The sequence below is a fragment of the Plectrocnemia conspersa genome, unplaced genomic scaffold (genome assembly GCF_051122295.1).
Source record: "Plectrocnemia conspersa isolate PC_06_02 unplaced genomic scaffold, ASM5112229v1 ptg000005l, whole genome shotgun sequence".
NCBI lineage: Eukaryota > Metazoa > Arthropoda > Insecta > Trichoptera > Polycentropodidae > Plectrocnemia > Plectrocnemia conspersa.
In genome coordinates, this window is record NW_028277169.1 from 21,396,365 (window position 1) to 21,423,666 (window position 27,302).

Sequence of the window (27,302 nt, forward strand, 5' to 3'; positions counted from 1 at the left end):
CCACTATTTATATTTTTATAATGTTTATAATGCGGAAAAATTGCCTTAGGTAAATTTTATATTGATTTGTTTTCCCCACTGTTATAATTATTAACAAAATCTAATTAAAATTAACTTTTTTTTATTATTTTATGAATTTTATTTGCACTCAAATGTATAATTACCTTATTATTAGATATTTTATATTTTTATATAATGGTCGAATATTTGATTGCATCGACCAAAACTTCATAACCTACGTTTTGAAGTATAAGTTGGTAACATTGATAGATCGTCATGTTGCGCTCTATATGCTCTGGTATGTTTCTATAGCATAATATTTGACATATTGTCATTAATATCGGTCATCTTTCGGTATTTTCAGCGTTGAGCAGAGCCCCGTTAAACATACTGAAAAACAATGTGAAAAACATACCATCGATTATTACAGCGATTAAATCCAATCAATTTTGCACCTTGAACAGCATAACTGCAGTAAAAGTTGAATCGACTGCGGTGAGAATGATAGATCGACAAATCCTTCAAGATATTGTACCGCAATTGAATTTGGTTCCTTGTCGTACCATCACTAAATACTCACTAAGCTCTGGCAAAAGAAAATCGTGTAAGGCCGTAACCGACAGGTTCTATAGACTCGCATGGGGCGGTTGGATAAGAACTATCGCCGGCAGGCACAAGAGAATATGGAAAAAATCGCAGAATCAGAGGCGTCGTCTTCGCCAGCATGTGTTCTGTAACGCGACGCAGAGTAGAATGTTAGATACGATGGTGACAAAATATTGGAGGAAGAGGAAATTTTTCGTAGACGATCCCTATGAGCCTTATCACACCCGCGAAGAGTTTTCACTAACGAGAAAGAAGCCAATATATAAACCTCCAATTAATACCCATTAGATAACGATTTATAAATATATTGTATAATTAGACTGTTTAATACAAATTATTTCTTTCATTATATCCTAACCACAATTTTTGTTATAAAATCAAACTTAAATGAAATTACTGAAATTTTTTAAAATCTCGAAAACATATGTAAATAAAATCAGAGACAGTTTCCAGAATTCACAAACGACATATTAGCTAGTCAGTGCCCTTGTATACGAAAGCAGTGACATATTAAAGGTAAGAGATTTTAATAAATTATAATAATTTGATTTTTGCGAAACAGATTTGCAGAACGCTTTTCCGCCAATTTCAATATGAAAAAAAGCACAGGTCTTTTAATGCTTCATGAGGAAAATGCGGCAATAAGAGGACAAAAATTGAACGCACGGTCAAATCTATTTCAAATCTATTAAAAAAATATTTCAGCCGCTCGCAGAAAACTTATAAAAGGGTTCGCATAAACTTGATACTAGTTTCAAGCTCTATATCAGCTCTTTAAGAAGTATTAACTTGATGACCTGATTTATCTAAACTCACATCTGCGTAACAAAAGTATATACCAGACAGAACTAACCAAACACCACTCGGTATTAAATCCCGAAAGCTGTTAAGGCAATTGCAATTATATTTTTATAAATATGTATAGAATCTAAATAATTATTTTTAAAAATGTAAAATTTAAAACTTTTTTATTGCTTTTGATGTGGATTTTTGATAGTTGATAATTGAAGTGATAATTGTTTTTGCACCCTTCTATTGACCAAAATACGGTTTGAATATACTTTGACCAACATTTTTATATCGATAACGATAGCCGTCATATTTTTAAAACTGTGTAATATCCAAGTGCAGACAAACTATGGAGTAATATGCGAGATGCTATGTCTGTCTGTATTTTTTATTCCATTTACTTTACCCTGAGAGATGAGTTGGCTTAGATTGTATTTTAGACTTTAACTAATGAAAGTTCTAAGACTATAATTAGTCTTCATTTGTTTCGCATCTGTCAAATTGAGATTCATATACATTTTAGAGCTGCATAAGCATATTATCTACACCAGATAATATATTTATTAAGTAAAAACAAAGAGTCTAGTTCCACCCCAAATCATATGGGTTAGTCAAAAGTTCAAGGAATAGTAGAGACGTTAGACTTCTCCCTTTCTTCGTTGATATATAAGTATTTTTTATTCCATTTACTTTACCCTGAGAGATGAGTTGGCTTAGATTGTATTTTAGACTTAAACTAATGAAAGTTCTAAGACTATAATTAGTCTTCTTTTGTTTCGCATCTGTCAAATTGAAATTCATATACATTTTAGAGCTGCATAAGCATATTATCTACACCAGATAATATATTTATTAAGTAAAAACAAAGAGTCTAGTTCCACCCCAAATCATATGGGATAGTAAAAAGTTCAAGGAATAGTAGAGACGTTAGACTTCTCCCTTTCTTCGTTGATATATAAGCTAGAACCTTGCCATACCTTTTTACTACAAATATAAAATTGACTATATCTAGAAAATAATTTATTGCAAATAATTAATATCTTAAATTATTCCAGCAACCTATAACAGCACTGGCTCAGAACCTTGTGGACAGCACTGGCTCAGAACCTTGTGGAGGCCAAGACACTTCTGTGTTTGTTGTTATGTGCAATGCAAATTATGTCATGATCCATCTTGAAATTGTCCTTTCAGATATGCAATTAAAACTTCATCATTAGGTCATATTCTCATTACAGAATCAATTACTATGTATAGTTTAAGGTCACCGATTCAATCTGTCGTAGGAACAATTAGATGATGTATACTATACGCATACATTTATTTTGATGCTTGCCGCATCAATTAGGTCAAATGTCCAAACGTTGACTGTTTTGCCATTAAGACTGAATAAATGTTGAACGCTGCACGTAGTCAGCCGACGTGTTAATTGAAGTGATTTAAAAATAATCATGATCTTCAAGAGGCTGTGTTGTGCTTTGATAATTGTGATTGTGATAATTATGGACGCAAAGGGTAGGAAGGTTTCCGATGAAGAGAGAAAACTCAGGGCCAATTTGATTCGACAGTTACTAAAAAAGTATCAGAAGGAAGAGGGACACATTAGATTGGTTGGTGGAAAAGATAAAAATGAAGGTATTTACTTTTAATTTATGCAATTTTATCATAACTATTTGAAATGTGATTCTCGTTTGACTGGAATAAAATCTAATAAATTCTTTGAGCCTTAAATACATATTGTTAATATATATTTTTAATTATTATAAAGTAAACTAGCTTTCATAGATATTTTCATCTGCAATATGTTTTGAAATATCAGCTTGTAATATTACGATATAAAATTCAACACATATAAGAAATGTATTTATCTTTATTCATCCTTGTGAAGACAAAGCTAATTGGGGATTGAAGCCACATTAAGGTATATCACTAGGAATCAATGCAATTCTGGAAATAAGCAAGGGTTTTTGTTCAAAGCAATCTTAACAACCAATTTTTATTTTACAGTTTTTGTAGATCGGAATTTTTAAGCATTATATTAATGCTACCAACCTTGAGTGTTTCGTAAAAACTATAAGGTAATATGCTAGTTAATAAATATAATTTTTTGTAAAAATATATATATACATACATATATATTTCATGTTATAGGTTCTTTATTTGTTAATAAATTTAAATTATATTTGGGTGCAATACATTTATATAATAAATAGTATATAAATTTACATTATTTTTGGTTATTAAGTTAATAACTTAATCTACAAGATTTTCAGTTTCTTAAAATTATTATGTTAGCCTAGATTCTAGAATATTAGGTTTTTTTCTACACTTTTTAAAACTGAACATTGATATTAGTAAAGTTGTAAACCAAAATAATATACAATTTTGGTTTTTATTCATAGATGTAACATAAAAACGTATGTGAAAAAAACAATAACTTATTATTAATTATATTCCAACAAATAAAAGGTAGACTATGTCAATTCTACAAAAAAATGCAGAAAAATAAAAAATAAATTTCAATGAGTTTTAGATATAATAAATATGAATGAAAATATCCTAGCAAAATATAATTTATATATGTAAAAATATTAAATAATTTTTGCAAAGATAAATTATTGATAAACATTTAGTATATATATTAATTTTGCTGATAATGATGAATATTAAAGAAAAATAACGTAGATAGTGTTTATTTTTAAAAATTCTTAAAAAGCAAATATTTCTTATTTTTTGAAAATTTTATATTATAATGAAATATTAATTTTTATATGGAATTATTTTCAAACTATGATATGTACATATATCAAAACTATTCTTTCAAGAACATACATACAATCATATTAATCAAACATGTTGTTATAATAGGATTTAAAAGCGCTTGAAAAAAGGATCTGAACAAAGTCAAATAATCGGTACCAAATACAAAGGAATGCATATTAATGAACCTGAAATTATATATTTCATATAATTACATCATTACCGTGCTTACCGAATTGCCATTATGCAAATACAGTAACTATGTATTTATTACAAAAAAACAAGTAGTCACTGGAAAATCACTTTTCTGGTATAAAAATCAAGAAAGTTCAATCCTGAGCTCGTCACCAGTGGAGCTCACGTGAAACCGATATAGATTACCGTGTACGAGCTTAGACATATAAATAAAAGTAGCACATGATTACGAATATAAAATAATATATTTGCCTAGTAGCACGATCTATATTGTATAGTGAAATATAAGTTTTATATATGTATATACTATAATTGATTTTAAAATTACCTATAGCTAAGTTGTATTAATAAACAAGATTTTAAGGCAAATATCACATGCATACATATGTAGTATATGTATGCATCTACATATGCTACTATTGTATTAACTAATTAGCATTGATTTTCTCGAGAAATATGGTGTAAAATTTATTTTCGAGAAAATAAAAATGTAATGAAATCAGAATCACTAATTGCAGCTTTAGATTTATTTGTATCAAAATCTGGAATATTATTACTCGATAAGCAATTAGCTGGGAGACGGTCCACATCCTTAATATTCTTGAAACAGAGATCAAATCTATTAAATTTACTCATTTACTTTTAGGTAACGTCGAAGTACTCCATAACAACAAATGGGGCGCCATTTGCGACGACGAATGGGGCAACGAAGAAGCTGAAGTTATCTGCAAGCAGCTAAATTTTCAAGGTTACGTCAAGCACACCCACAGCGCAGAGTTTGGACTCGCCACTCGTAAACTTCATTTTATTTCCGTTTAGACTTTATTACGATAAAAAACGTACGAGATGGTCGTATTTGAAAACCGTTCTGTTCAGTTTATGGATAATTTGGCCAAACAAAATATCCTGAGTTAGCCTTTTATATGTACACATATGTACATACATATGTATATGGACTTTACTGCTTCTATTGCCAGAATAAAAATATATATCCTACTGCATAGTAAAAGGCTAGGGTTGTATGAATTCGTAAGTTCGATTCCCAATGGTGTCACTTTTAAGTACTTTGTTTTTATTTTGGTTCAATTATATATTATAATTATAATTCTATACTGAAATGGAATAACAGTGAGAGTGGCTGATTATGAATTGAAGGACCCATGATTTTTTAATTTCCTATCATATTATTAATAATTATAAATCAGTTTAGATTAGGTTTTCCTAGATTTCCTGCTTTCATTGATTAATATATAGGTGAATAAATATGTGGTAACTCTTAACGATATGAAATTCTCTAATTATTAGTTTATAGATTAGTTAGCAATTGGAGCTGTTCAGATGAAAAAATAATTTTTCGGTTTTGATAAGGTTTTGAAATTTATTTTTTAATTTGATACTGCATTGCAGATAAATTATATAAAATATTTTCAACGACTTAATTGCATAGTGATATATTATATATTATATTCTCATTACCATTTTATTGTCTTAATATTTTTTCTTTGACATTATAAATCGAAAATTAAATTATGTTGCAGTATTAATATTTCATTTGCATTTTTTTCATAGTAGAAAGATTTCCTTCTGTTAAAAACTGAATATGTGCTACATTATTTGATTCAAGGTGACGATTTGTATTGTCAATCATTTTCACTATACTTTTACTTAATCAGAAGTTTAATTATAGGTTTATATAGTTCATTTTTCGTCTAATATTCACAATAAAATGTTGAAAAATGTCAATATTTATCAACGAACCTAAGTATCTAAAATAATATCGTCGAATTCGCTTTCCATATCTCTCAAAAATTCATTAATTTCAGTCCAAAATATTTGAAGACTGTATTAAATATTTTTTGAAAGATCATCAATTCTTTATATAATATAAATAATAAGATGATTATATTAAACATATTTTGGTTTTAAATATAAAGGAAAATTCTGGATGGACAATTTATACTGCAGTGGTAAAGAAGATTCAATCAGCAAATGTAGATTCGATGGTTGGGGTACGAGCGATTGTCTTCCAGAAGAAGCTGCAGGAGTCGTATGCAAAACTAATGTAACCACACCCCTACCCATAGTGTTGCCGAAGCCAAAGAAGCCCAAAAAGAAGATCTCCGAAACTTTTAAAGATCAACCGTTCAATATAAGACTCAGTGGTGGAAGATTAAACGGCGAAGGAAGAGTCGAAGTAAAATATGGCGACAAATGGGGCACAATCTGCGGAGACGGCTGGTCAATCTTGGAAGCGATGGTTGTATGTAAAAGTTTAGGTTTAGGCTACGCTTCCAACGCTTACCAAACCGACTACTTTGGTGGCAATATATCGTCTATAGTTTTAAGTGGAGTTAAGTGCAACAGTAGTGAAGATACTTTGGATCATTGCTTTCACGATGAAGTGGGAGATGTTGATTGTCCTGGAATAAAGACAAATTTAGCAGCAGTCGGCTGCACTACCAAAATGGCCGATTTGCTATTCGATCATTACGAACTGATGAGAACGGCTCATTTGGAAGACGTATCTATGGTTTCGTTAACTTGCGCTATGGAAGAAAATTGTCTTGCGAGCTATGCGTACGTGATGAAGAAGGAAAGGAGCGATTGGTTCACTGAAACTAGAAGACTGCTCAGGTTCACTGCTAGCACTATGAACATAGGAACTGCTGATTTTAGACCTGCTGTTCCGAAGCACATGTGGGAGTGGCACATGTGCCATATGTAAGCAGAACATTGTGATTATTTTTATTGTCTTTGGTTTATGTTACGTATGTTTCAGGCATTATCATAGCATGGAAGTTTTCGCAGCTTTTGATATAATCGACCATGAAGGTAGAAGAGTAGCGGAAGGCCATAAAGCTTCATTTTGCTTAGAAGACAATACTTGCCAACAAGGAATTGAGCCAAAGTACGCTTGTGAGAATTACGGAGATCAAGGTGATTTGATACATATGTGAGCTAGGTATACTAGGTATCTCATTGAATTATAAAGGGTGTTTTTTAAGAGGTATTTAATTGTAAACTCGTAAACCAATATCTTTCTGTAAAATCGTGCACAGCTCCAATTGATGTGCACGATGGCGAATAGATTCATTCGGGTCCTCCTCAATACTAAGCTCCATAGAAGAAACAGTTTCTTCGATGGGCACTGTACGACGTCTCTGCGGATGCGTATTATCAATTATTTATGCGATTTATTTTCTCGAATGGACGTTTACGTCGACCGTAAAATGAACGTGGCGCACGGTAAGTTTTGCAAACTGAATCACAATTTTAGAAATAAATTTGCACAATTTGCAAGTCTGTTCATCGTAAAATGGTAACCCAAACTGAGCACAAATCAGCTGTAAAATTGTCTGTCGCTGGAAATAATGTTGCCAATTCGAAAAACAAATCACTAAAATAAAAACCTTTAGAAGCTTAAAAAACCTACCTTAGAAATTAAATTTCTGACCTGTCATTCTTATCTTATCTTCAAAAAAACCAAGTAAGTCTAGTCATGGTAAAATAGCAAACCAAACTGAGCACAAATCAGCTGTCAGCTATCAAATTGGGTGTCGCTGGAAAAAGTGTTGCTAATTCGATAAACAAACCTCTAAAACATCCTTTATTATATATTTATATGTATTGTACATATTGTTTGCAACAACAGAAAATTTAAAATATTGAATAATTACAGACATAATTTGAAACTATTGTATTTATTAATGTTTTAAAACTATTGTTATGATACTTTCTATAAAATAATGATTACTATGTTGTGAAAAAAGTGTTTTTAAGGTGTGGTCAAATACGCTGTCTTTTCACATTTTTAAGCAAGAATATTCCACCATCTTTTTTAATCACTGCCGTGTATATAAATTTTATAAGAGAGTTAACAATGATAAGTGTATAAAAAAAACCCTTGTCTCAGTTTTTACATTTATAATTCAAACCACTCTCAGACAAATAATACATTCATGTACATTTATTTCTCCAACGTCTTTATGAACATTTGCAAAATTATTCAATATATTCTTAATACACTATGTAAATGTTTACATGTACTCGGTATACACAAGCACATATAATATGCATTATATCTTCACACGAGCGTTCTTAGCAAACACAATTTCTCTCCATTCAAAGTTTCCCCTTGTACCCGCACCCAACACTAATTCCAAGTTTCGCACGCGAAACGTACATACACAGGGTATCAAAGCTAACAGTATCTAAATGTGTTTCGCAGGAGTCTCGGTGAACTGCTCGGACGTGTACAAGTACAACATAGACTGTCAGTGGATAGACATCTCCGAGCTAGCCCCCGGAGATTACAGAATGCGAGTGGCTGTGAATCCCGAGATGAAGGTGCCGGAGATGAGTTATCAGAACAATGCGGCGTCGTGTAAACTTCTTTACACCGAGACCTTTGCCACCGTGTACGATTGTCATCTACACATGCCGTGAATTTGTCAATAAGTAGGAAGTTATTAGAAATCTCCAGAAATGAAACTAAGTAGTATAAGTCAATTTATTATACGGAATTAAATTAATTATGTGCATTAATGTGATTTTTCTTTTCATTCTGCCTTTATAGGAAAGTCGAAAACTTAGATGTGTATTATTATATTTTATTATAATAAAATACTGTCTTTTGCTTATTAATTGATTTTTTAAAATATGAAAATTGTTGGGACTACTTAAAAATTTGTCGCAATTATTTGTTAAATGCGTAAAAGATACTAATTATTATAAGTATTCGCTCCTTGAAAAATTCGATAATACACGTGACGGCCTCTTCAAAATAAACAGTTCAAATGGAGCTTAATAAAAAACAGTTGATGTCTATACAAATACAAAGGGGACCAATACAAGTGCCAAAATAGTGGGTGGAATGTGTGAAAAACAACCAGGGCAGTATTTTATTTTTACCCCACCCCCTCACGTTTTTCGTTATTTAAATAAATATATGTCATAATATTGGTAATTCAAATGCTTATGAAAAAAATATTTAAAATAATCAGAAAATCAAATGCTATTTAGTAAATATTCTTACTTGTTGAAATAACGGTGTTTTATATTTTATAAAAATTCCATATTGCATCCTCTACAACATCTTGGACTTTGTAAACTCGTGTCTGTGTTTCACCTGCTAATCGATGTGTTCTTGACCATGGTTTTACATCAAGTCTTGGGCTCCACGTCGAAATGGTGAGTTTAATAAATATTAATTTTAATAAGTAAGCTGGATCAAGTACCTGCTATGATTATATTCATAAAACTAAATCCTTTTATACACTCTGCATATGACATTCATTAGCATTAACATTTAGAAGTCCAAAGGCATATATGTCATCCCCAATATATTTTTTTATTTTCTGAAGCCATTTTAAGTGATTTGATGCTAAAATTTCCAGTATTTTATTTCATTAGTGACTCAGAGATACTTCTATCAATATATTACGATAAAAATAGTAATTCCTATACATTTAATATGGAATTGTCAAATTACTAAAATTCGTCGTAAAATCTGTAAACCCAGCTATGGATTTTAAAAACAATTTTTTGACCAGTTGTGTGAAAAAATGTTTTTACATTTACATACGTATTTTCTTAATATAAATTAAATTGCTGTTTTTAATTCAACTCAATATTTTGAGAGTATTAAATTCTGAATCGTGAAGTTAATATTGACGAATCAATAAATTGTCATATATTTGTTATTTTGTGCCCTTTTATATGGCACCCAACAAAACCGCGCAGGACAATCCCGCGCTGACATAGCCGCGCAAGACATCCTGCGCAATAAAAATAAAAATAAATAAAAAGTATATTTATCTATTAGTATTGTAATATTAAAATAAAACAAATAAAATCATAAAAAAATAAGGACATGAATGAAAAAGAATGAACAAAGAGAATATGTGCTTCATTTTGTAATCAGTTACAGTTCTACTCGAAAAAGTTAACAGGTTTAGGAAAGTAGCAAATAATCGCAAATATATGAATAACACCTAAACATATTGGAGCAATTATGTTGCAATAAATATCATAAGCATTTAATTATATTTTATAAAAACTTAATCACTCAGTAAAAAAATAAATGACTGTAAATACCTTTTTAATGTGTAATGAATATAACTATATTACATTATTATATTTATTCATAATAAATTTGGACCTCAAAATTTATTTGGGCCGGCCTGTTATCGTACTATTGATAGAGTTGTCCACAAAACAAAATAAATATAATTAAAAAAAAAAACATTTTCTTTCATTATATAATTTTGATTCGCGCGGCAATGTCGGGGTTGTATTGCACGGAATTGTCTTGCGCGGCTATGTCGGCGCGGGATTGTCCTGCGCGGCTTTGTCGGGTATTATATATATCTATAACTTCGCGCAGATTAATTATGCTGAATGTTCTATTTTAATCGAGAGTAGTCCTTCAGTTGTACTATAGATTTTTGAGATACATTGTTTATGCTGAAGGATATCATATATAAAGGTGATTCAACTTCAGTTTCCGAATATTTAAAAAAACACAAATTTTTAGATGTCTTTTTTTTTGATTTTTTTTATTAATTATGAATAATAATATGGATTAAATGTATTTCTGTGAAGTTATATTTTTACTAGTGTAGTCCAAATATATTTTCCGAAATATTAACGAAAATATAATTTAACTGATACTTTTTTATAAATTAAAATTGATTTTGCGTTATTATTTATGCAACCTTAAAATTAGCTTGAAAATCCTTAATTTTAGGCTTAAGAAATATATAGAAAATAGTAAAATTTAAGCTTAAAAAATATATAAAAAATAATATACTTGATATTTAGACTAGGAATTCCACTGATAACTACAGATCTTATTTTCATAGTTGTTCCTAATTTTACGTATGAATAATATGAATAAAATATTTTATTACAAACTTCTGATTTTCCGATATGCATTGAATAAACCAGATATTGTTTTACAGAAACACCCTTTTACCTTTTACTTTATCTAAATGTCATAGTATTAAAATACAAAGTACAATTATAATTATATTATATATTGTAAAAATAAAACTATGTCAATATCTGTATTATTAAATAATTAAATTTTAGATTTTAAACGCAAATAATTATATAGCATTTAAAATAAGTAAATTATCTTTTCAATAATGATCATTTAAAGAAGATATATATTTAATTAAAACAAAATTAATTTATCACATTATAGGACGAGTCAACGGTTTCTCGCAAATGGTTGTTAATTTCTCGGAAATGTCAATTTATTTTCTTGTGACACCCACGTAGAACCTTTTCCAAATTATACGCTTATTAATTAAAATCCAAATTGAGGTATTTGGAAAACCTTTCGTGTAAGGTCAAGAGTTAAGGTACAAATTTGCGATGTATAAATAACATTTTATTTAGTAAAAATAAATTTAATGAATATTAAATTGAAACTATACATCTCAAACTTTGTATATTTCATCAATAGTTATTTTCTAAATGCGTATCTTTAAAGTTTGTAATAGTCGATGAAATATATTTTTCGATGAAAAAGAGGATGCCAGTTGATGCATGTTTATATTTGTATTTGAGTTCTTAAATTACTTTAATCTGAATTACGTAGATTACAAACATTTTCAATGAAATTGAAAAGTTTTTATATTGGTTGGTTGTGAATGGATTTAATTAATATGCTATTAAAGTACCGATCATGATAAGTATATGCAAAGGAGAGAATTTCCACAAACCAATTGATTCCTAGAGATTTGCATTTTCGGTTTAAGTCGCTTTAATTTCTAATCCACCTTGCCTTAGACATGACAATAAATATACCCAAATAACTTGATTCTCTTTTTTGACAACCAACGCGCGCAGTGTTTCCAATAACCATTTTTTAAAGAACAGTTAAATTGTCTATCAAAATGTTTTTATTTTATTTTTAATGAGTTCATCAATAACTTATTTATTAATAATAATCGTTCCATCTTCGTGTTTTAAATTGCTTAAACACTTTATTGCCACATAAACACTTGAAATGGCAATTTTTCTCTGGTATACTATCATAATGAATTGCTTGATTTTTAGTGGTATCTTCTTGGACTGCTCAAAGTGAGAAACGGGACGAACCAAAAGTATATAGATCTGTATTTTTAACACTCTCACGTGTTTATTTATATTGATTTTTAATGATAGAGATTTTTAATAGTTTGCACTAGTCCACCTGACCGCGACTGTCACTCGCAACAGCCCAGGTAGGAGGTCGGGTATAGTGTATTGAAGCAAAATATTGAGTAGATTAGGTACGTAGTTGCTAATAGACCAAAATGTATAGCTAGCCTCATAGATAGCCTTAGCCCATTGCCATTCTAAGACTCACTGCAAAGACAACATTATATAAACTTCATTCATCAAAATTCAAAACTATCAATATTATTCCATTACTACACAGTATGTTTAAATTGAATTCCTTAAAATTATCATATTTTATTTTTAAATTCCTAAATAATAATATTGTATCTTATGTGTATATATTTACAGCCGAAATGATAATGTTTAATTTCCCCCTAAAAGCAAACCCCCCCAAAGTTTAATACTTGTAAACAAAGTACACGCAAAAGTGGATTTAAAGTGTTAAACGTTGACCGTGTTTACAATGGCCGCCATTTTAGCAACTCCTTTACTTCTAGACACATTATATTAATCCCCCTAATTAGGGCGAATTACTGCGAAAATATTTTAAATGCGGCTATGTACACAGACCGCCTTTTCGTTAGCACCATACAAAATTACGTTCAGCAATTAAGAAAGCATAATTTTCTCGCAAAATTGATAAAAAAGCTCTCAAAGGGTGGATAAAATATTTTTTTATTAAATTTTTATCTATACACACATACGAACGAGCTTTCGCGGCTGTAAATTTTTTCATCAATCATCATGTTCATGAAGATAAAGCATGTTCTGGCACGTTATATTATATTATCGTGTGCGAAATACATTGAGTGTGATGTAATTATATGGTTTACTATGTAATTCGGGAGGTTTACACAGTATATGAAGAACCATGAAAGTGAATAAGGTTCTTTAAAGCAGCGTATCAAAACTCAAAGGATTGGGTTTGTATTTAATATTGCATATCAAGTGATTTATTACTTTAGTATAGCGATACTTTCGTTAAAAGGTTATGTTGAGATAGAGTAGCAATATTCTTAGGCTTAAAATTAAAAAATATATATCTTTAACAACTTAACGTATCATTGACAGTGATTTTATAAAATTATTTTTCTCCTTCTAATTAAGTGTATTCTGCAAAAAGATTTGATTTAAGCAAGCTTTCTTTCAAATTAGCTTTGCATTTACTCTTATGACTTTTTTTGTAGAATACAGTCAGTTCTCGAGTTACGACGGGGTTCCGTTCCACCACCTTGGTCGTAACTCGAAAAGGTCGTAAGTCGAAAATCATAAAAAAATAATTAAAAACAATGCATAGATGCGAAATACAAAAACCACTTTTATTACTGACTTCAAGTTGTTAATTAAATACTTTTTAGCAAATATCTACATAAATAATTTATTTATAAGAATTGATCTAAAGTATTTTTATTATCTGTGCTACTGATATCCATTGTTAATTCTTGATTTCTCAGCAAGTGCAGTGATAGTGCTTGTTTTTCTTAAAAAAACGTCCATTTTTGTTGGTACAGTTTGTTGTTTCTTTTCTCTATAAATTTCATAATAACACGCAAGTGCTTGCTGAATAAGGCCGTGTACCCTCGAAGATCTATCGATGTCTTTGTCCATATTTTCAAATTTTTTAATAGCATCATTGATTTGGCTAAAAGCTTCAGCCATCTCTTTTAACACAATTTTTTTTGGTGGTTCTTCGAGTTCATCTAATTCTTTTAGCTCCATTACATTTTTTTCTGCAACTCGTTGTTCCTCAATCCCAATCAAATCTTGGTTTGTGAGTTCCTCAACATCATTTTCCAAAAGATGAATTACATCTTCATTATCAACTTCCAGATTAAGTTGTTGAGCACATTTTACAATAATATTTGCTATCTCATCTACTTCCCCTTCTTTATTAAAATACATATTGTCATTCTATATTTTTAAGAGTTTGTTCCATATGCCGTTCATACAATTCGTCGTTACTTTGGACCATCCTTTTGAGATATTGTTTATTGCATGAAAGATGTTGTAATTTTTCCAAAATTCTCTCAATGTCTGATGTTTGTCTGTTCCTGCAATTGCTTGGGCAAAAGTGATTCTTACATAATGGGCTTTGAAGTTAGCAATACCCCCTTGATCCATCGGCTGTAGAATGCTGGTGGTGTTTGGAGGTAAATAAACCACTTTTATATTTGGATGTGATTCCCCTAAGTGTGGAGGATGGCCTAGAGCATTGTCAAGAATCAATAAAATTTTAAAGGCTGTGTCGTTTTCATCACAGTTCTTCTTTCACAGTCTTGAAATTATGTATATATATGACATAAAAAAAAAATTTTTTTACAACTTTTTTTTTCGTCGTAACTCCGAATGGTCGTAAGTCGAGGTGGTCGTAACTCGAGAACTGCATGTACAACAATATTCGAGCACTTCATAAAGTTTATTTTTAATAAAAGCGCATTTTTTTTTACAAATTAAAATTCTAGTCTGCTGCATTGGCTCGAGCTCGTAGCATTTGGATTACCAGTCTAGACTATACGAACTACGCTATTTATCTATTATTAAAAAAAAACACATTCTATAAATTTGCAAATTTTACAAATTCTCAAGCCTCTTCCGGTCTTTTTCTATTTTCAATGAGACAAACAATTTTATTATTTAAGCTTTATGTATTTTATCTTTTAATTAATTGGGTGTATAGTTCAATTTAAATTTAATAAGCATCCCAGTTAATAAATCAGTCTGTTGCAGCATATTTTTAGAATTGCGGAAGAAAATTTTATTATCATAATCTTTGCATTGAAATTAGTTGTTAAAAAGGACATTGTGATAGATTAATGTCAATTGAATTTACTTTAAAACGTATTTTTTGTCGGCGTTTATATATTCGCTCGGATATACATTAACGATATAGAATAATAGTGCAAAAGCATTTGAACTAAAACTGACGGACCTTACTTTAACAAAATTTCGCTTATAGAGGATAACCACAGTGTTAAATTTACCGATTTAATATCAACCGTCTATAAGACGTGCATTAGATTGAAACAGAGATTTTGAGTCTGATGATTTTAAATCATTGATATTGTTCAAATGATTGGAGACTAGAAGAGACGTTGACTTGATCCATTCCATAATAAATAATGATAAGTCAGATTTAATTATTTCGTATGGACTTTTACTAAAACTGCATGCAAAACTAGTTATTTTTTATATGTATAAAAATTAATTTAATATCTATATTATAGTCAATTTTTTTAATTCCAAGTTTTAATTTAAATGCTTTAATGTAGTCCCAAATAAAAGTGACAACTTTATTTTGACACTGAAGTTTTAAATTTAAATCTGTAACGAAAGCCAAAACCTGTGTGTTGACTATCCTTTCATTTCTGAAATCATTTTAATTTCATTGCAAAATTGTATATGAAGAGAGCCAACTTACTTCTATATAATTAAATTAAGTATCATATTCAATTTCGATTTCTGAGATTTGCTTCAATATTCGAAAACGTACAAAATTTATTTTCTAAATAAACTTTAGCACATATTTCATTTTTATTACTTTGAAGTAAAAAACTTCCTGATGAATACAGCAATTAGGGTTAAATTTGCTTTTGCTTAGGCAATAATATATTTCTACACACTAGTTTTGGAATTATGTTTTAATAAAAAGCTCGTTTATTATCAATTTTAAGCATTTTGGGCCGGTCCCAGTAACTTATTAATACTATATATTGCATATATTTTTTATATATCAAAATTTCTCGAGAAAATCGCGAAGTGAAGAGGAGAATTGTCATTTATCTAGAAATGAAAAGCATCGTGAAACTACAATGCCTAATTACAACCTTTTTCAAGTATCGTTTCGTTATGTCTTCTTTTAGTAAGTTACTAAAATGTTATGTTAATGCGAATGTCCATAAAATGGTGCTCATTACATAATTTATGCAATAATTATTAATTGTTTCATAAAAAGTATTTTAGTAAAATCAATCTTAAGCTTTTAGAAGCTGGTCGCATTTTAAGGACTTGCGGGCCGTGTATTTGACACCACTGGTGTAAGCAAATAGTTAAATTACAGGCTCTTTCGGTAGTAAATACTTGATACGTTAGAAGCATATGCAAATTGACTAATCAAAGCATTGAGCTCAGGATAAAACGTAGTTCAGATAACTCATTGCATAGTTGCCTAGTATATAACAATATATTGACTTCTCAAAAAATTTTTTTGAAAATTGGATAAAATAAACTGTTTTTCGTAATGAAAAGTTTCTTTGTTATCGTTGAAAGCTTGTGTGAGATTGCGTAACGTTATGCAAAATAACCTGAAACTATCACAATATTTTTTGAACCCTCCTGCTTAAAAATAAATAATATTTCAACCGCAAATACAACAATAGCAAAACAATTAAGATCCCTTCCGGGCGCACAACAAAGGTGATAACTCAAAGTTTCAAACTCTCCGCTTATCGGACACACTTTATTCGACGCATAAAGAAATGACGCTTACAAAAATGAATCTCAAGATTTATATTTGTATTTTAAACGGACTTGAGAAGCATTCGATTCTGAATATTAGGGTACGAGGCCATAGGGCTCAGATTGGTGGATGTCCTACCTTTGTTGTGGGAGATAAAGGGGGTCGGCAATTTTGGGACGAGGAGCCGGGTCCGCGGAACGGATGCTGGGTGGGATGCAGATATACCCCGAGGGCCGCGTCCGAGCAGGACAGGGATGTTGGGGAGGTTCGCCCTGGATGTTAGCAATATTGATCCGGAGCCTCTGTGTGTTGGTCGCCGGTGCGTCTGTGAGGGACCAGCGCCAATTTGGACAGAGCAGTCATACAAACGAGCTAGTCCATTAGTGAAATTTTAAAATTGAAACACCTCTGATATATATAGGGTCGTATGGGGAGCGTTCAGTCACGCGACACACATCACACATCCTGTTAAGGCTTTTACCCCAATTAAGTAATGTGACCTACCTAGCGGAGAGTGGAGGCCGTTTTCACAATGTAAACACTGGACTGGTAGTGCGCCGTTGGCGTTGTCGCTCTAAGTTGTCTCGTAATTAACGCTGTCTCATATTTCTAAGGGTTAGTTACGAATAAGAGGTCTTGCATTATCCTCTTAAAATGTTTATGCGGATGAAAAGTGGCTTAGATTAGCGAGGCGCTGGAAAACTGCGGCAGATGCGGAAGAAAATTCGCGTGATTTATATATAGATTATTTTAACAAGGTTTTCCTCCACAGTAGTAGCAAAAGTCACTGATCTATTAGAATATGACGTTATTTTATTTTAAAACCTAGTAGAGATGCTTAAAATTGATCATGAATTCGTACATATAAACCACTGTAAACTTAGCGATATATCAATAGAATGATGAATATAATTAAAAATAGTACAGTAAACATTTGTTTTGATACATCTATTAGGTTATATTTATATGTGAAATAAATATTTTTTTTAGGCTATAAGTCTGCTCCAGACTTTTATAATATATCCTGAAATGAGTAGCAGATCCGCTCTTTAGAGTTAAGTAGGTTCAGATGATTATTAGCTTGAGTACGAGGGCAAGCAATAACAGGATGAAATTTAGGACAAATGCCAAGAAAAGTCGCAGGGACGTTGATGAATCCGTCCCCGTTCATTACAGAGTTAATGCAAAGACAATCTATCAAGTTATTTAAATGTAACTATTTGTTTAATATATATTCAGTACACTGCGTTTTTTTAAAAATATATATACTTAATTAGGTTGTGCAATATGAAAAACGAAATATTTGGTTGTAATTATATTGTTGATGATAGTTAGTAGTTATATTAGAAAAATACAGATTGCTCAGAATTTAAAATATAATCATATGTTTTTTTGCCCACCCTATGTTTTATTTACGGTTAACGGCTAATTTTGAAATTATACCCGTATTTGCGAATATTTTAAGCTTTAATTCTATTTTAAGATCTCAAAGGAGAAATCCTGGAATGGGCCGACCTCGCAAAATAAGGTCTTAATATTAACAAAAATCGGCAAATATTGTATTAAATTTTTTTTATCCATTTTCAAAAAGAAGTATGTTTTTGTATATATATAATATTATTATTTAATATATAACTAGTAATATAATATATAATATTATATATCACCTAGTGCAATATTAATATTTTTATTAAATTGCGATTTTGTGGAAGTTTGCAACAGTTATAAAAGGACTTAAGCGCCTTAAAGATTGAATTTAACTCTTGGGGATTCAACGAGATTGTTTGGCTGGACCAGAGCTAACGGCCGAAGTAGGAGCAGCTGCTTTTCTAGGGATTTCAAAGTAGCTTGTGTTATAAACTCAGCTGGATTTAAATTTAGGGTTAAAAGCTTGTATATTCCAAATCGAATGCGAAGTGGATATACAAACGATCCTACTCTCCCTCGATTCATTTAGCAATCTGAATTATTTGAAGTGAAGCTGAAATATCTGTGTTTATCTTATAAATATTTTATTAGACTAGCTGTTAAGCAGATTCTTTTGTACTGGGTTGCGTAAGTTCAGCAACAATGTAATTTGCAAATTTCATGGGTTGCATTTAACGGCGCGTCACTCTTTATTTCCTGTTTTTGTGTTAATTAATTTCGGCAAAAAAATAAATAGTGAGTATTTATTTTCTTGATTCCTACTAACCAGGCCGTTAAAACGCGTTTTTTTAGCCTGGTTAATAGTAAACGTTTCAAATATATGGGACAAAAATATATTATTTTTTATTGTTTTGCGAATAAATTAATTGCAACGCGAACTATTGAAATCATATGTTTTTTATATAAACTATAAACGTTTTAATTAATTTTAATAAAACAAGAGTATTTCTCAATTACTTTCATGTTACCTAATATGCTATTACATTAGATATGTATTTATATTTAAAATAATTATAATATTAATATTTTAAATATATCATAATAAGATAACGACGTTTCTTGGAACTAGAATAATTTTAATGCCTTTCATCGGTTCTCAGAACCACTTGAAAATTGCTTTTCACGAAAGATAAGATTCCTGAGAAATATGAAAATCGTTAGCTTATCATTCATTTTTAAAATGTTCCGAGAAACCCAATATCATTTGTTTTGTATAAAAAATTAAATCTTGGTTTAATAATTTCTCAAGCCCCACATTTCAAAACCGAAGGCTCCACCGGCGAGCTTTTGACTTTGCCTAGAAAAGCCCATTTTATACTTCAGCCTCTTCCATTCAGGAATATACGCTCATATTTATAGCATTCTCAGGAGAAGGCCCCAAACTGCGCTCTCCCCCGAGATGACAGTCATCCAGAAGTCTGGGTTACTTCGTCCTCACAAGGATCCTTGCGCTCGCTTACATGTTTATGAGGGTCTGTGCCCCTACATAATATGCTCCGTAATTTGTTATCTGTGTTTAAACAGTGTTTTTTTGTGTGTATTATTCTAAAACCCCAATTAATAAAATGGTCTGTTCAAATTTAAATTAGCTTGAATTGCTTCTTATATATCAACAAAAATATATTTTTATTTTATGTAAAAACAATAAAAAATGCACAGTAATTTTAATCAAGCATATTTTTATTTAGTTCAAATGTCTCGATAAAATGAACGCTCGGCGTTGCGCAGTCCGCGGCTCCATGAATATGAAAATGGCATATAAATAAACAACTTTTCCTGAACAAATACAATCCCTTACCTAAAAAAATATGGCTGAGAAACACAAAGAAAATGATTTTCATATGTTAATATCACATGAAATGGTAATGTGATAAAACAAATTACTAAATCAAAAAGTTGGATTTTGTGTACTAATACATGTATTAATAAATAATACATTTTTTTTGGCATAATACAATGTATAAATAAATGTATTAATAAGTAATCGCGTATTAATTAATTTCACAAAAAAAATATATTCTTTGAGGAGAAAGCATAAAATAGGTCACTGGGAGTAAGCATTTTTTCGAACGACTGCCATGCCCATTACAACCTTAAATCGTATATTAATGAAATATACTTAAATTGTTTTATCTAAAACATAAGCAGTTTATAAGATGTGAGCAGTATAAAAATATTAATTAAGCAAAATGAAACGGACATTTTGATTCTAGGGTTTTGTCAAACAAGTCCTTATTTTATTGATTATAATTATGAGTAAGCGAATTTTATAAAATACAAATATAACATTGATCAGTTACTAAATAATTTATGCATACTTGTAGATATTATCCATAGATAATAAACATCTAATAATTTATACTAGCTTTATGTATATTACGTAAATTTTTAACGGAAGTGATACTATTTATAGCTTAGATATATATATAATTTTAATAAATAAACGTTTTAAGCATTATTACTTCCAGGAACAACTAGGACAAAATCGCTCCGGGGCATTTGAAATTCATCATTGCGCCAATAGTCATTGCCAATAAAGTGTTTATACGGCCGTTTTATAAAGAAACATCAAACGATTAATAGCCAGATATTTGCCACGACATTCGATCTCCATCTACTGTTACCCGGCAAATTCCATAAAGCTATCTCGGAAACAAAGGACGGCACTTAGCATCCAGAAACGAGCGCCGATCGATCTCTCTCTCACTCCTACTCTCTTGGCTTGGATAACTTCTTACGCCAAATTGAGTTGTGTGGCCAAAAAATTGAATTGGATACACATACACATATATAATGTATAAATACAATATGCGCCTCGTATTTGCTTAATGTATTCCCGCCACAAGTCTTATTTGCCTGAGAGAACGCGTTAAACTCGGCTTGTGTACCTAGTACTCCATTTTCCGTAGTACGCCACCAACTTTTACTTCTTCTTAAAATGTTTTGCCTTATCATTTATACACCGGCACCATTCCGTGTTTTGCCTCGGAATATTATCTACATAATTTCGCGAAAATACTCGTACACATATACATACATACTGGTACGTCCAAAAGTATCAACACTTTTTTATCCAGCCCCCAAATATAATCCCAATATTAATCGGTTAAATCAGACGCGTCAACAATGTTCTAAAAAATATTCAAACTTCGAGTCTGCGATAAAGTTTTATGTCGGACGTTAAAATGGTATTTATGGCTGCTCTTCTGTTTCATGGTTTACTATAAAATAACTAGCTTTCGTACCCGGCTTCACCGGCGTTTTGTTTCCAGTTATATTGTATCCATCAATATTTGACCATACGTAAAGCTTTTCATTGAATTATTCATCTACCAGCATTGTAAGAGATTTAGATATTTTTATTTTCCTGACAGTCTATGCCTATAATTGGGAATTAAGTCGCTTGAAGCGAAACATAAATCTCGGTTTTAAATGTGTGCTTGCACATATTGCACTTTTTGATAGATGCAAATTCATCAGTAATATAGAGCTGCAAACAGGCCTGCCTAGAGGGGGTGGGGAGGGGATACATTTCTGAGGCCCAACTCTGCAAAAAATCATAGCAAGAATATATGTGTAAAAAAAGTATACTGATGTATTTCAGGTATGCGCATTCCCATAATGCATGCATTAGGGCGCCATTTCTAGCGTCGTCTTGGAGGCGCCTCGCTGCCGCTCGCGCCAACTTTTACTATAGAACCAAACAACCTAACCTTTTTTTAATGATATTGTATTGATTTGTTCTCATTTCGGTATATCTTGTAATCATCATCCAATCTATGACTAATTGATCCCGTGATCGCAGCGGCGTATGAAGCGACGCCTGTGAGTATTTGTGGAACTGATTTCGGCGCCGGCGTGAAATGTCATCGTGACGTCACTGTGGCGCTCTAACGCGTGTATTTTGGGAATCGCTTCAGGTATAAGTTCCTTTAGCTCTTTTTATACATACAGGAAATAAAAAGAGCGGAACACTGCCTTCAAAAGCACTCACTTTCTAGGTAGTACTTTCACAATAAACATTATTATTCAAAAAGACAGATTGTAGTTTTTTGACGCGGCTCCGTTTGTGTTAAAATTTGTTTGCAAATGATTGTTTTTTGAACGTTTAAAAAATATTGGACATAAAAGAAAATATGCAACAAATGTAAATTAGTAGCAGTAAATTTAGGTACTCTATCTGAAAATTCAGATCGAATACCTAAGACAGAAGCAAAGAAATAACGAAAAATTAACATCAGCATTAGCTGAATTATATAAATTTATTGTTTTTATAGATTATTATCAGTAATTTGACATTTGGATTTAATACAGAAAAATAAATAATACATTCAGTTTCATGTAGTTATTCCAAAAAAAAAATAATCTAGAAAAAACAGTCTGGAATCTATCCCGAAAATATTTTTTTAAATATGTCATTTCAGTAAAATCATATCGGAATACATTTTCACCAGTAGATATATATGTTTACCAGTGAAAATATAAATTATATGGCAGCTGCTTTTCTATATGTAGTCATATTAATATTTACATACTTATCAATATTTATTTACATCCGATGTATAAATGTAACAGTGAATTGGTATTTTTTGTAAAGTTATATTTTCATTAGTAAAGGTTAAGTCCAAAATACAAACTAACCCAACTCATCTCTTAGGGGAAAAACATCGCATCTCACATTTTTCGATATTACACTATTTTTTAAAAATGTGATAGCTTTCTTTACCGATATTACTATGAACTTCTAATATATATAAAAGGGTTGTTTAAAGTATATTCAAACCGAATTTTGGTCAATAGGAGAGCGCAAAAACAATTATCACTTCTCAGAAGGCAAAAATTCACGTCAAAAGCAATAAAATCGTGTCGGCGCCGTCGCAGTGGGAACGCTCGGTAACGAGCGTTCCCACTGCGACGGCGACGGCACGATTTTATTGCTTTTGACGTGGATTTTTGACTTCTGAGAAGCGATAATTGTTTTATGCGCTCTCCTATTGGTCAAAATTTGGTTTAGATGTACTTTATTCGATTCTCACTCGTAATATTGTTATAAAAAGTCTTAATATAAACGCTTGATATTCTAGCGTTTTTACTGCGACGGCACGATTTTATTGCTTTTGACCTGGACTGGAAATTAACTAAATGGCAACACTGAGCAGTAACGAAAACACAGCTAAATATTATGAGTAGATGTTTTCAATGATTTTTAATACCTAATTAAAATATTTCGCATAACATATGACGCCACGGTGGCTAATTTTTATATTTATTTGTAGTTTAATTCGTATCTATTATTATAATACGATGTTAAAAAATATATAAACTGCCACTTTTTTCATGAGGCCCGGAATCATTGTTTTTCCAGGGCTCGCTGTGCCTCTGGCTGTACATTATGTACTGTATTAATTTATATACATTTATTTGCGTTACATAACAAACATATTGATATATTAGTCAAATTTGGGCTAAATATTTTTGTACTCACTGATACACATATAAGTAAGTACACAAAGCACATGTTTTCTTAAATCGCATCTGCGAATTTTTCATACGCACATATCGCAAAACATTCGTAAAAGAATGTCTCTTCTTCGAAATTTCCAATTATTTGCTTCTGTCGTTTTGTGGACGGTTCCGCCGATTCTTTATTTTCAGGGTTCATGAATTCTTTTCATGATATCTAGCCGCGAGAGCGAGGAGTGTGATCTATGTATGTACATGTGTATACCATAATACATTCAGTAAAATAAATTCCTAGAATATGCATGAAAGGAAGTTTCACCTAAAGCAATTTATTATTCGCGTTCGGTTATTGTAACAAATGGTTTTATATTATATATTAATATTATATTAAAATATTAAGCACGAACTTCTTAGAAATGACAAATTGTCTTTCGGATATAAAGGATATAAATGAGTTCGTTTATCTTGTAGCAACTCTGTTCGAAAATGATAGAAAACATATAGATATGTCTTGTGTGTATTGTAAATCTTCTGTTGCAACATAACATAATCTAACCCAATGCGTTACAGTAGGGTAAACACGGTCAAGAACTAATAAATAAGTAGTGAAACACCAATTATTATAGTTTACAATCAATAGATGTTACTATCAACGATCTAGCGTGATTTTATTAAAATAAATTATTCATCACGATATTTATCCGCAATCTAATCTTTGATTATCGAATGAAATATATAATTATAGAATAATTATATATATTTATTATATAATAATCACTAATTCTTACCTCCCAGACACTACATATGGGATATTTTAGGCATTAATCACCTACTTATACCACTAGTCTATTGTGCTGATTATATATGTGGCGGATTAAAAGTCTTTTGGATCAATTTATTAATCAGTGTGATTACAATTTCTATACCCACTTACTTACCACTGAACAATATAATTGTACTCAATGAAACCTCAGTTAAAATATTGGTATTGTCATGTACAAAATTTCATTCTTATTTATTCGTGTAATTAAACCATAAAACTTCCAGATAATTATCTCATGGAATAAATTGTTCCACATGTTTCTTTCTTATTCGCGAAAGCTTCTCGCAGTAAGCAAGAACTCATTTATTTCTAGAGATTCGAGTTCATACCATTTTTCTTACACGATACGTGTAAGAAAAATGGTATACACTAGGAACACATTGTGCTTCAGTAACGTTATCTTTCAATTGTTAAGATAAGCAAAAGACTAGCGCTATGCTTAAAGAGAAAACCTGACCTGATATTCTTAACACCAATAAAAGGAACACAGCAGGATCATTAATCAATCGCCATTTTTAAAATTATACTTACCTGCTGCGACTTCTATATTTATATAGATATCACAAAAAAAAAACAGTTACTAGATAGTACAATAATTACGCCGCTAACAATCATATGCTAAAAAATCATCTCTCAATTTATTATCGTGTGTGATTATCTATAAATATGAAATCAATTCTAATTATGGACATCTTTATTTTCATAGTCTATTGAAATCCATTCCGAAAATAAACTCACACGAGTAACTAATATTGATACGTGTGTATGACATGAATTAGACCATATATTAGTCTATTTCTATGATTGTGTATATAGATGCATACGTATAAGTCGATTAGGTTCGGGTGCTTCACCCCCTAATCTATTTTGGCATGGTTTTGAGAAGCGCTGACCGTGGAGGTACGACGGGGGCGTAATGGTGTTCCCTAAAGGAAATTGCACCAAAACATCGTTCCTCTTTTCATTACACGAGCATTCACATATAGAACAACAACCCGAATTTGAATCCTTCAATTTGACCTTGTTTCGGTCGTTTTTCGCATTTTTATCTTACACTGTTATACAATATCACTTTTTTTCAGTATGCACAACAAGCATTGGTTTGAAAATCAATTTATTCCTTAATAAATACATATGAATAATCTTAAAAAACTACGTTATTAAGTACATTGTATTATACAAAAATTAGCAATTTTAATTTCACTAGATGAGCATCGTGAGAAGTAGCCTGGAATTTCTTCATTTGCGGCTTAGAAGTCGATGAATGGTTCTGATATTGAAAAAAATATCAATTTTTTTAAAAAAAAAAGCATGTCAAGTTCGTTCAAATGACAATGTCATCGTTGATATTTCGTTTGAATTTAACGGTAAAACCCACCAAAAATTTCCATTAATATTTATTTTATGCCGTTTGCGCGAGGCCATTTTAAGTAAACAATCAGAATTATGTATAAATAACTGAAAGACTTTGCATCACGATAACGCGCCGGCTCACCATTCATCACCAATTTATTCATTTTGGGTGCAAAAACGACACGCTGTGATGCTGAAGCCATATATGTCCTCAGTTTTTTTCTGTTCCCTCAAATTAAACGTTTTGCGACCACAGAGGAGATGCAGGTAAAATTATGAAGTAAACCGAAGAATGTGTCAACTTATGATATTAAATCATTAAAAATCCAATTCGGATTGTAAAGAAAAATGGTTTCTTTGTAAAATGGAATACCACCGTGGGAAAACTTTTAGCAGATTAAGTCACAAAGTATCCGGCATGAATCTTAAAGATATAAAATATCGGTCGCCTTGCGAAAAGATAATGCGTTTATTCGGATTTGTCCTCGAAACGACCGTTTTTAATCTGCTCTAGCTGCCATTAACAATTTGTTTAAAAAATCTTTCTATCTTTTTGTAATTGGTCGTCTAATCGAAATGGGGCGGACAACAAAATCTTCCATGGATGTAGCTATGGGAACGGTTTTGCAATTTAAAGAATAAAAATTTGAAAATTGTCGGTATTTTTTATCACACCTTGTATTCATATTCATATTTATTTAATTATTATGTAAATCTATATAATAAGCAAAGTGTTATTATATAATAATTTGTTGTGAACTTATTGAGATTATTCTTATAAAATAATTTGCAAAAATCTAATCAGTAATTCTCATTGTTGTTGTAATGATTTTCTTTCAAGTTTTCGTATCTACGGATATCAGTTAACCGTAGCACGTTTTCCGCCATAATTGATTGAAACTTTTTTAATTTTTCTGTCAAACTTTAGCCAAAGTTTAATTAAAAGATAAAGTAGATAGTACTAAAATTTAATACAAAACCACTCTGCTGTTCCGCGGATAATTACAGCACGCCCCAAACGAATGCATATGCTACTACATTTATTAAACATGATTATGTTACAGTTCAAAGAATCCATTATCAAGTATGGCGGATTCGTTCAGCGTTTGCATCCATGCCTTCATATTTTTAAGAGCTTCAAAAGAAAATCCCATCTCGATGTTTCGGGATGATTTTTCGGCGTTTTTCCCCAGAAAGGTCTCGCGACCCTTTCGTCAATTCCCTTAGGTAAAATCGACATCCAAGTTCAAACCGGTATAA

At 31.0% G+C, this 27,302-nt stretch overlaps 3 protein-coding genes across 3 annotated transcripts in view; all 3 read left to right on the plus strand.

The window, feature by feature from the left end:
- The first annotated feature begins 200 nt into the window (after window positions 1-200).
- mRpL35 (mitochondrial ribosomal protein L35) lies at window positions 201-940 on the plus strand. Its single transcript, XM_088186356.1, has 2 exons — window positions 201-298; window positions 365-940. The coding sequence occupies exons 1-2, from the start codon at window positions 277-279 to the stop codon at window positions 892-894; spliced, it is 552 nt and encodes a 183-aa protein (XP_088042482.1). The 5' UTR covers window positions 201-276; the 3' UTR covers window positions 895-940.
- A 1,510-nt stretch (window positions 941-2,450) lies between these two features.
- On the plus strand, window positions 2,451-8,892 carry Loxl1 (Lysyl oxidase-like 1). The gene is made up of 5 exons (XM_088186352.1): window positions 2,451-3,027; window positions 4,994-5,140; window positions 6,282-7,068; window positions 7,127-7,284; window positions 8,576-8,892. Exons 1-5 carry the CDS (start codon window positions 2,844-2,846, stop codon window positions 8,791-8,793), a joined length of 1,494 nt encoding a protein of 497 aa, XP_088042478.1. The 5' UTR covers window positions 2,451-2,843; the 3' UTR covers window positions 8,794-8,892.
- A 519-nt stretch (window positions 8,893-9,411) lies between these two features.
- LOC148235167 (cGMP-specific 3',5'-cyclic phosphodiesterase-like) overlaps window positions 9,412-27,302 on the plus strand; it is a 117,651-nt gene continuing 99,760 nt past the window's right edge. Inside the window, exon 1 of the mRNA XM_088186351.1 lies at window positions 9,412-9,537. The gene's annotated coding sequence lies outside the window, so the exon portion shown is untranslated. The remainder of the gene's footprint in view (window positions 9,538-27,302) is intronic.

Excerpts from the sequence above, each read along its gene's own strand:
- mRpL35 (XM_088186356.1), top strand. The coding sequence starts at position 277 with ATGTTGCGCTCTATATGCTCTG. Across the intron at positions 299-364 it reads GTTGCGCTCTATATGCTCTG|CGTTGAGCAGAGCCCCGTTA; the intron begins GTATGTTTCTAT and ends CGGTATTTTCAG.
- Loxl1 (XM_088186352.1), top strand. The coding sequence starts at position 2,844 with ATGATCTTCAAGAGGCTGTGTTGTGCTTTGATAATTGTGATTGTGATA. Across the intron at positions 7,069-7,126 it reads GAGTGGCACATGTGCCATAT|GCATTATCATAGCATGGAAG; the intron begins GTAAGCAGAACA and ends CGTATGTTTCAG. Across the intron at positions 7,285-8,575 it reads TGAGAATTACGGAGATCAAG|GAGTCTCGGTGAACTGCTCG; the intron begins GTGATTTGATAC and ends TGTGTTTCGCAG.